Genomic DNA, 11351 nt, shown 5'->3' with positions numbered 1-11351 from the left:
CCCTTGCACAATGATCAATATCATGTGCATCATTAATAAGTAGCGTCAGTAGAGTGGTGGTGGCTAATATGGCACCATCATGTGTTCTCCATATCCCATGTCTATCTACAGAGGCCCCCCTCTGTAGCCAGGTATTTTGTTCAGTAATTCCAGCACGAGCCTGAATTTGAATTAGCTCAGTAGGAGATGTAATAGGTGCAATAGCAACCATGTCCATTAATGGTGCAATGAGAATTGGGACAATGCATTTGGATGCTTTCTTGGCAGCTTCATCTGCTGCATTATTGCCCCTAATTACAAAATCATTGCCTTTTCTGTGCGCTTGACACTTGATTATTGCTAGTTTCCGAGGATACATTAATGCTGTCATTAATTTAACAATTTGTGCATGATGTTGGATGGGAGTTCCATCACTCTTTTGAAATCCTCTCTGTTTCCAGACTGCACCAAACAAATGGCATACGCCGTGTGCGTAAGCGGAATCAGTATAGATATTAACTGTTTTACCTCTACCCAGCCCACATGCTGCAGTCAGAGCCTGCAATTCAGCTAGCTGGGCAGAGCAAGGCTGAGGACAATGCTCTAATATTTCCTCAGTGAAAGCTTTCCCCTTTTGCTTAACTACCGCAAACCCTGCATGATTACCCATATAATCTTTAAAACAAGAACCATCTACAAAGTAACTTTCCAGGTCATATCCCTCTTGACCTATTAATGGAATTGATTCTAAGTCTGGACGTAGTTTGGTAAATGTTAAAGCCTCGGCTACACAATCATGTGCTTCTCCTTCAAAATCAAATGGAATCCTTTCTGCTGGATTCACAGTGCTACATCTTTTAATGAGAACGTCTGGATACGTGAGTAAGCTCATATAATCCATCGTCCTTGCATTAGTTAACACAAATTTACCCTGTTCTATCAACTCCACTATTTTATGATGGGTGCTGATAATTACCGGATACCCCATGGTTATAGTTGATGCTTTGTCATATGCATAATGCAATGCAGCTAATCCCTGATAACACGGTGGGTATCCCTGAGCTACCGGATCTAATTTAGAGCTATAATAGGCAATAGGTTGTTTCTTACATTTACATTACATTTAAGTCATTTAGCAGACGCTCTTATCCAGAGCGACTTACAAATTGGTGCATTCACCTTATGATATCCAGTGGAACAACCACTTTACAATAGTGCATCTAACTCTTTTAAGGGGGGGGGGGGGTTAGAAAGGATTACTTTATCCTATCCTAGGTATTCCTTAAAGAGGTGGGGTTTCAGGTGTCTCCGAAAGGTGGTGATTGACTCCGCTGACCTGGCGTCGTAAGGGAGTTTGTTCCACCATTGGGGTGCCAGAGCAGCGAACAGTTTTGACTGGGCTGAGCGGGAACTGTACTTCCTCAGAGGTAGGGAGGCGAGCAGGCCAGAGGTGGATGAACGCAGTGCCCTTGTTTGGGTGTAGGGCCTGATCAGAGCCTGAAGGTACGGAGGTGCCGTTCCCCTCACAGCTCCGTAGGCAAGCACCATGGTCTTGTAGCGGATGCGAGCTTCAACTGGAAGCCAGTGGAGAGAGCGGAGGAGCGGGGTGACGTGAGAGAACTTGGGAAAGTTGAACACCAGACGGGCTGCGGCGTTCTGGATGAGTTGTAGGGGTTTAATGGCACAGGCAGGGAGCCCAGCCAACAGCGAGTTGCAGTAATCCAGACGGGAGATGACAAGTGCCTGGATTAGGACCTGCGCCGCTTCCTGCGTGAGGCAGGGTCGTACTCTGCGAATGTTGTAGAGCATGAACCTACAGGAACGGGTCACCGCCTTGATGTTAGTTGAGAACGACAGGGTGTTGTCCAGGATCACGCCAAGGTTCTTAGCACTCTGGGAGGAGGACACAATGGAGTTGTCAACCGTGATGGCGAGATCATGGAACGGGCAGTCCTTCCCCGGGAGGAAGAGCAGCTCCGTCTTGCCGAGGTTCAGCTTGAGGTGGTGATCCGTCATCCACACTGATATGTCTGCCAGACATGCAGAGATGCGATTCACCACCTGGTTATCAGAGGGGGGAAAGGAGAAAGAAAAGGTTTCTTCCTACCACTACAAGTTTCTTGCATAAGAACAGCTGCTGCATAATTGTTGCACCTGTTTGAGACGTATAACAAGAATGGTTTAGTGTAATCTGGGGTGGCTAGAGCTGGTGCGGTTTGCATTTCTGTTTTAAGTGTTTCAAATGCAACCAACGCATCAGTGTTCCAATCTAGTCTTGCTCTTAGATTAAGCTGTCCTGCTTCTTTCATTATTTCTCTCAGAGGAGCTGTTTTAACTACATACTCTTCTATCCAATCAGAACTAAATCCTGTCATTCCCAAAAAGGTCATCATTTGGGCTACCGTTTGTGGTAACGGTGCTTTGCTAATACCCTCTAGCTGTCCAGGAGCTATTGCCTTAGTTCCATGAGCTATTGTTCTGCCTAAGTACTCAACCTGTGGTTGACAGTACTGTAGTTTTGTTTTAGAGACTTTGTGTCCCCCCTCAGCTAGTCGCCGCAGTACTTTTAGTGAGTCAGAGTGACATTGTTCCAAAGTTGAAGCACAGATCAACAGGTCATCCACATATTGGATCAATGTACCATCTAACATTAATTCCTCCAGGTCTGCTCTCAATATCTGATTGAAAAAATGCGGACTATCCTTAAAACCCTGTGGGGTCCGAGTATAAGACAGAGTTTTGCCCCTATATCTAAATGCAAACAAATGTCTGCACTCCTCCGCCAGGGGTATACTAAAAAACGCTCCACATAGGTCAATAACCGTGAAGTATTTGGCCTCCGGGGGAACATTGGTCAGCAGTGTGTGAGGGTTTGGGACTTCAGCAGGACAATCCTGCACTATATCGTTAACAGCTCTTAAGTCATGGACCAGTCTCCATTTTTTACCATCGGCTTTAAGAACAGGTAGCAAGGGTGTATTGCAACCACTGGGCATCTCTATCAATACTCCTGCCTTGAGCAGTCCTTCTATTGTCAATCTTATTCCTTCTTCAGCCTCAGGCTTCATAGGATACTGGGTTTTCCATGGAAGTTTGGCATTAGGCTTTATTTTGACAGAAACGGGACTAGCAGATTTAACTAGTCCTACGTCTGTATCATGTTGCGACCATACCTCAGTTGGTATGGTTTTCTCCATTTCTGCTCTATGTTCACTGATTAATCCTATTCCTTCACCTAACACTACCTGCTGGCCTGCACTAACCTCTACCTCCCTTGGATCACCTATCAACATAGTAGTGGTAACTATTTTGATGAATGATTTATCTTTTGAATGAAAGATTAGTGGATTGTCAGTTTTATCCCACTTCTCTTTCCCAACTTCCTTCATCATTGATCCTAGATCTTTAGATGTATAACCCTGATTTACCAGTAATGTAATGTGAGGAACAGAGTCAGAGACATTGAACCATTTCTGCACAAATTCAGACCCGTCTCCATCCATCACATCCATTGCGGCTCCCTGCTTTCCAATAACTATAATTTGAGACATTATTGGTGCTTTCCTTCCATATGCCCCCATAACCCAAAGTTGTTCAAGCAATGGGTCCTGATGTGGGTCAAATTGCATTGTGCAATGATACTCAGATTTAGCTCTAACTGCTTTAGGTATTTGGGCCTGGATGAATTTACCCCATTTCCTGACAGTTCTATCTACATCTGCTTCAATGCCTCCTAGCCAATATACATTAGCTGTTCCTTCTGTACCCATCACCGGTAATTGTAATCCTGTTTTTTCAATTATTACTCCATCAGGAGAACATTTAATTTGTAGGCCCATCTTGCATAGTGCGTCTCTTCCTAATAGATTAACTGGTGTTTGATCTGACACTAAAATTGGAATTGTGACTGATTTACCATCAGTCGTTAGCCGAACTGGAGCGGTCATTGGAATTAACTGCGTATTTCCCGAGAATCCTATTGTTTTGGCATATTTACCAGACATGGGGAGATGAGAGGCATAATTTGGACTCACACATGTGTAAGTAGCTCCAGTATCTATCATCATGGGTGTACCTCTGTTTTCTATTTGAACCTGCAGTATAGGTTCTTGATCAGCCCTTGTTGTTATTATTGGAAACTGACCCTCCCCTTTGGGATTCCCTGGGCATCCCTAGTTTTGTTGATTAGGCCCTGACCATGTGTTCACAGGACCTGAAGGTTGGTTAGGGTTGCCCCGCCAGTCGTTATTTTGATTCCAACTATTCTGATGTTGTTGGAAGTTTGGGGCATTATTCGTCGGTGGCGATCTACTATTTCTATTTCCCTCAGTCCGATTCTGCCATGGGCGTGTAGGACACTCTCGCCTGTTGTGTCCTGTTTTCCTACATCCCCAACAGGTGCCAGGTGGCCCTCGAGAGTCTACAGATCCCTTGCCTTTATCAAATTGTACAGTTTTCTGCTGTTTTTTCCCCCCATTCCAAATCGGGGGCTGTGTGTACACATTTACTACTGGCGGTGCAGTTGACACTTGGGCCTGCCCAGGGCCGAACAGCTGTGGCTCTCCTGGGGAATCAGCAGCCATTGTTCCCATCTTTGGCCCAGGGGTAGTGACGACAGCCTGGACTTTCTTCTTCCCTTTGTTGGTTAGTTCATCCAACTGCAGCTGGATCAGTTTTCTCTGAATGTCTTTTCCTTGATCCATCTGTCTCTGTTCATCTTTTCTGTGTTTCTCTACTGCATGGACCACGTAGTCACAGAATTCCCTGTAGGGTTTTGATGTGAGTCCCACCACATCCTCCAGCCTGCTCTTTACTGGCTGGGGCATGGCTTCTATTATTGAATTTCGGAACATAGTTGTCATTAGTTCATTGCCCTCAGGGTCTTGCTCTGTTTCCATCCTCCACCTTTTCAACTGTCCATGTAGGTAGGTAGCTGGGTTTTCTGTGGCTCCGATATCTTCACCTCTTAGTGCTTTGGGATCCACTTTTGTTGGATATGTTTCTCTTAAAGCACGCCAGATGGCTGGTCTGTATCTGTCGAACAGTAATCCATCATTTATCACTCCCCCACCTGCACCATCGATGCCACCGTCCTGCATGATCTCTCCCATAGTATGCATACTCGTCACCCTGGCCAGTAGTGCCCTTATGTCCCCCACCGCCAGCAATTTCCCCACTGTATGTTCTTCAAAGGTTCTGATCCATTTACCTGCCCCCTCATGTAAATCTGGTAGACGAACAACCAAACCTTCTAAATCCTGTGTAGCCCATGGCGTATAATGTCCCTGATCGCCTTTTATCAGAATCGGACATTGTTTTCCATAAAAGCCAGATTCTTTTCTTGACCCTTCTCTACGAGCCCTGGGGTAGTCTTCAGACAAATCATCAGTTATGTCCTTATTTGTGCTGCGGGCCCGAGCTTTTTCTTGTTTTTTTAGTCTTCTCTTACTTTCTTCTAGTTTTGACTTTAATAGTTCCAATTCCTTATCTATTTTTTGTCCAAGTAATTGACCCTCTTCTTCTAGTCCCTCCCTATAGTGTCTGTCACTATATTCCTCTTCTTCTTCCGATAACTCCTTATCTACTCTTGCTGTTTCTAATGCTGCCAGAGCCTTTCTTAAACCCCCATAACAATTGAAGCCATCTCCCTCAATCCTAGACTCTTTTGTAGTCTTTTTCTGGTCCTTTTCGGTTGAATAAGATGATGCACATGCTGCTTCAGACTTCTCACTTTCTTCTCCTTCTGTTACTTCTATGTCACCTTGTATATCCAAATGACCCTTTATCATTGGAAATTGTCCATTGAAATAAGGTGGGGGGTTAGGCATACATTCTTTTTTCTTTTTCATTGTTTTGTCATCTTTCTTCAGCATTTCTCTTGCCGTTTTCATGCTTTTCAACAAACCAGATCCTTCTTCTTTGAACATTTTCAGTATTTCATTCTCTCTTTCTCGTTTATTTCTTCTTTTTTGTTTCTTGTCATTTGGTTTGTGGTTCTTTATTAGTGTCTCCATTTCCTCACACACAGAGACATCCAATGTTCCCACCGCTGGCCATTTGGTACTTAGTTTTCTTGTGCGTTTCTCCCATTTTATTGAAGTTTTTATTATTTCTTTTTTACTCAAGGGATGCCTTGCCCCTAAGATCTCTACTGGTGTTCTATTCATTTTATTATAGTTCTAATCAATTTTTATGATTTCTTTTTAATACCTTATCTTTACCTTTATTTATTTATATTGTTTACACTTTCTTACCTCTACTTCATGTTCCTTATTGGTTGATTCTATATTCAATTGATTAGTGAGTCAAGCCTCCCCTGTATATTCTGGCCACTCGATTTTGCACCCCTCTCTGCTCTTCAGGCTATTTTTAGACTGTAACTTCTGTAGACCCAGAGTGATTTATGGCCTGTTTCACCGTACGTGAATTCTTTATGTCCTGGATTCCACTATTTATCTTAACCTACCTAGATTCGTTTTTAACTTTATAGTATACTTTCAATTTATCGGCGATTCTGTTTTCTCTTTTGTTACCCACTGTACTAACCGTATTTATAATATTCGGTTAACGCCTTTTTAAGTATTTTTATTTATTATTTGTTTTGACACCTTTTTTAGTATTCTACTATGGTCGCTTATTATTTTGTCACATCTGTGTTTTTATCCTTGATTTACAACTTATTTTACTTCAACGTTTCTTAATTCAGCTCCCTCTATCTAAGTAGTTAGAGGCACCCTTCCTCAACATTCTACTCTGTCACAGAAAGGCTGCGCGCTCCCTCTTCTGGACGTTTGCCTACACACACACACAACCTGTCTTTCCTTATGTTCTGTCTACACAGATACACTCATTTTTCTTACAGTATTTTCATACATTCGTTTATTTTTCCATTCGTTCATTCAATCACTTTGTTTTCACCTAAAAACAACTTGCAGTCTGTCTTTATTGACTTAATCCCTTTCTTCAACATAAGCCTAGGCTAATAGGATTTCTACGATATGAGGAGAGACTACTGTCTAATCGGATCAGCTTGTCTTCATATCCTACCCAAACCCCCAATACTGATCTTTTCTTCTTTTGTTAGGGTAGTATTGTGGCGTGACCTACTGAATTACAAAACCCTGTTAGCTAGACAGAGCGGTTTTTTATTCGCAGGATTTCTTTTGCATTTGAACGCCGCACAATCGGGCAAACGTTCTAAATATTCATCCGTACAGTCCTCCTTTCAGAGCGTTAACCATTAAATATTTATTTAACTACTGATTTATGTTTTGACCTTATTAACTACTTTTGCAGTTGAACGCCGCACAATCGGGCAAACGTTTTTCCTACAACCTAATATTTATAAGCTACTTTTGCAGTTGAACGCCGCACAATCGGGCTAACGTTCTTTCTGCCTTCTAAATATTCATCCGTTCAGTCCCCCATTCTGGGGCGATAACCATGAAGTATTTATTTACTAAATATTCACCCATAGACTATTCTGCTGTAAATATCCCACCCAATCAGACCTCCTTAAAAATGTTCCTTTTTTAAAGAGCGGTATCGTGAATTCCTAATTACTTATTTATTCAGTTCTCTGTTATCTTTAGAGCCGTTATTCATAAGTAACCTGTCCAAGCATTCCTTCTACTAATTTTATTGAAGAGGTATCACAGGATTTTCTACCTATTATTTATCTACTGATTTATGCTTTTAACCGTATAAACTGCCAGTTGTAGCCCTGCGCCTGAGCCCAGCCGCTCAACTAGAGAGTACAAACAGTCGCGCTGATCAGCCCACACAAGGCTGCTCAAAATGAATGGTCCAAGGAGAGGGGCAGTCCGAATCACACACACTCGACATGAGTCGCCCGCTCAGGTTGACTGAGGTGTGTTTACGCACATCCCAAAACAGATCCTGATACGGTCGAACCCGGCCAAGCAGAATCAGACGGAACAACTCCCCCAATCAAACCAGACACATGAGCCCGTCTCGAGCAGTCCAACCAGAACAAATGCCCGCTCCCCCCAGCCAAACACCCAACACAAGCGAAGTTCACAGTTCCAGTTCACTCAATCTCTAGACATGCGCATTCATACAAAACCCAAATTCACACATGCATGCACATTTATTTGAATTCAAAAGCTCTTTCGTTTTTATCGTTTTTAGGAAATTTGAGAGAGAGACCTACATGACATTCCTTGCGCTGAGACAGGGCCTGAAGCAATCTACACAAACATTTCAACTATTGTAAGAACTTGCTTACCTTATTATAGTTGGGCGGCCACCCTTGTTTGTCAGACTGTCCAAAGAACCCGTCATCAGCCAAGAATGTCCCCGTCCCTGTCACTCCTGGCCAAGCTCGCCAAGTTCTGTCGTGGAAAATCACTTCAAATATAACTCTTACAAGAACTTTTGTAAAACTCAAATAAATGTTTTTATTACAATTGTATTGCAATTTGGAATGTCCGCGGAACACACACACTCCCAGAGCACTAGTTCGCTCTTTATACACAAATAGCATATGAGTCCACCCCATATGCAAATAAGCATACTTCCCCTATCCTTCCTGCCATCATTATCTTTTTAGTTCAGGCTTCCTGCTTGTTCACACATACTAACGGTCATCATCTGCTTTCAGTTAAATTATAATAGTGGTCAGACCCTCTATCTTAGTGTCAACATACTCTGTGTCCTTCCCCTCACCACTAAATAAATGCACTCTTTGTTCTGTCCCCGCTATCCCTAGGGTATCCAATTGCTTATAGGCATATTTCTCTGGTATGTATGTTTTTCTTTAGTGGAATGAATAGACTATAAATCTAGTATGTCAAAGCGCCTAGTAAGCGCTTTGTCTGGTCAATCTGTCAGCACAATGGAGAATATACAAGGGTCAAAGGGTCAGAGGGCCAGAACGTCCCCCAGTAGACCTCCATCACCACGGTCCCATGACCCCTGCCAACATGTGGTCTGTCACTCCAATGCTCAGCCATCCTCCATCTCCACATGTTATCCATGTATCTCATATTACCACCACACCACTACACAAGTGGATGTTTATTCCTTATAGAAATAAAATACAATACGGCGACGCCACACAAAACACTGGGCGCGTAAAGATACTGTCCAAAAAAAAATGTATCACAGAAATCCACTAATGAACACCACTAACACGAAACAGAAAAAACAAGCCCGCACAAAAGTCGGCGGGCCAACTGGGTTTAAATAACCCCTAACCTAAACACACAACAGGTGAAACAAATTAGACCAACTCAAAAGAAAACAGAAAAGGGGATCGGTGGCAGCTAGTAGACCGGAGACGACGACCGCCGAGCGCCGCCCGAACGGGAAGAGGCACCATCCTCGGCGGGATTCGTAACATGGTTTGTCTGAGGGCATAGCCGGAATTCTTCTATGTGTCTGGATTATTGTCCCGATCCTTGAAAGCGGCAGCTCTAGCCTTTAGCTCTGTGCAGATGTTGCCTGTAATCCATGGCTTCTTGTTGTGAAATGTACGTACGGTCACTGTGGGGATGACGTCGCCGATGTACTTATTGATGAAGCCGGTGGCTGAGGTGGTATACTCCTCAATGCCATTGGAAGAATCCCAGAACATATTCCAGTCAGTGCTAGCAAAACAGTCCTGTAGCGTAGCATCCGCGTCATCTGAACACTTCTGTATTGAGTGAGTCACTGGTACTTCCTTATAGAATTATGGTCAGATTTGCCAAATGGAGGGCGAGGGAGAGCTTTGTATGCGGTTCTGTATGTGGTGTAAAGGTGGTCTAGAGTTTTTTTCCTCTGTTTGCACATGTGACATGCTGGTAGAAATTAGGTAAAACAGATTTAAGTTTGCCTGCATTAAAGTCTCCGGCCACTATGACCGCCGCTTCTGGATGAGCATTTTCTTGTTTGCTCATGGCCTTATACAGCTCGTTGAGTGCAGTCTTAGTGTCAGCATCGATTTGTGGTGGTAAATAGACGGCTACGAATAATATAGATGAGAACTCTTGGTAGATATTGTGGTCTACAGCTTATCGTGAGGTATTCTACCTCAGGCGAGCAAAACCTCGACAACTCTTTAATATTAGACATTGCACACCAGCAGTTATTGAAAAAACACATAAAAAGAAAAAAAGATTATTACCATTTCAACAATATTTATTTGAGCCACTAAGCAGAGCCACATTAGAACACATCACAAACATTGTTTCAAAAATGTATTTAAACCCTGAATACCTGCTTCTAACATGCATCCTTTATCCTGATCTTGTCCACGTAAGATATGATCACAGTCGACCACAATGCGACTTTTAATCATGTACACTTGTCTAAAAATATGGTCACAAACACAATGTGCAGGAAAAAGGATACATGTTAAAACCAGGTATAAGTAAGGGTTTAAGTAACACACCAACATCGATGGTGCTAAACACTTACCCTACGGGACACCAGTACAGAAGATGTGCAGCTAGGTGCAATAAACCCACAGACATGGTATTGCAGTAGGCCTATTCTGAAGCTAGCCTTCTCAGATGATTGAAGGCAGAAATTGCTGTTGTACCGCAGCAAGAAGACATGCTTTAGATGAGCATCAGACATCCTGTTTCGCTGAGGGGTAAACAGGTTTCCACCATAGCTGAAAAGACGGTCAACTGGCCACTGGAGAGTAGTGTAGTGTTGTACTTTAGAAACAAGTTCTGGACTATGGGGAATGATTTCAAGGAGCCAAAGACTTGTCTTTGTCTTCGAGGTACTTCCTCACCTCCTCCTCTGCAGTGCCACTGGCCCTTGTTGTTGCACCTCCGAACACAGAAAAGTTGTCTTCTGACTCATCAGACTCGTTCATCAACCTCTTGGGAGTGTGTGTTCTCCAAAGATGCTGCTTTTTGAACTAATGTGCTCCGCATCTCCTCTCTCTTTCCAAGGTTCAGCGAACACAGTCGAAACTTTGGCACGGTAGCATTTGCCATTTTTGCTTCATGGGTGCTTAGCATAGGTCCAAACCAGTGGTCTATAGCCTCAATGACCTCAGTGATGATGTGTGCATTGAATGTCGCTAGAGGTTTTTTCTCTGAGAGCTTAGACTTCAAGCTTAGGATTGTTGGGATAAGAAAGCCAAGAAAACACTTCTTCTCTCCCTGAAGAAGATTAATAGAGAATGCGAGTGGCTGTAGGACTGTACTGTACTACTTGAGAAAAGCAATCTCACAAGGATGTAGTTTGCTGCTTCACAGATTTGCCCCAGCTGGTCATCTGTGATGGCTATGAGTTTGGAGATGGCACAGTACTCTGAGCTCCATCTTGTCACACATGGCACAGTTACTTTCATGCTTGCAATATCCTCTATTGCCTCTGAAGCTAATGTGGACCTATGTACTTTGTTCCAA

General features: G+C 43.2%; 1 protein-coding gene across 1 annotated transcript; it reads right to left on the bottom strand.

The window, feature by feature from the left end:
• Window positions 1-1245: 1245 nt before the first annotated feature.
• On the bottom strand, window positions 1246-9001 carry LOC129821101 (uncharacterized). The gene is made up of 2 exons (XM_055878398.1): window positions 8228-9001; window positions 1246-2040 (listed from the first exon to the last, which is right to left on the bottom strand). Exons 1-2 carry the CDS (start codon window positions 8498-8500, stop codon window positions 1246-1248), a joined length of 1068 nt encoding a protein of 355 aa, XP_055734373.1. The 5' UTR covers window positions 8501-9001.
• Window positions 9002-11351: the final 2350 nt, after the last annotated feature.

This window comes from Salvelinus fontinalis, chromosome 23 (genome assembly GCF_029448725.1).
Source record: "Salvelinus fontinalis isolate EN_2023a chromosome 23, ASM2944872v1, whole genome shotgun sequence".
Classification (NCBI taxonomy): domain Eukaryota; kingdom Metazoa; phylum Chordata; class Actinopteri; order Salmoniformes; family Salmonidae; genus Salvelinus; species Salvelinus fontinalis.
This window is presented reverse-complemented; position numbering and strand designations above follow the sequence as displayed.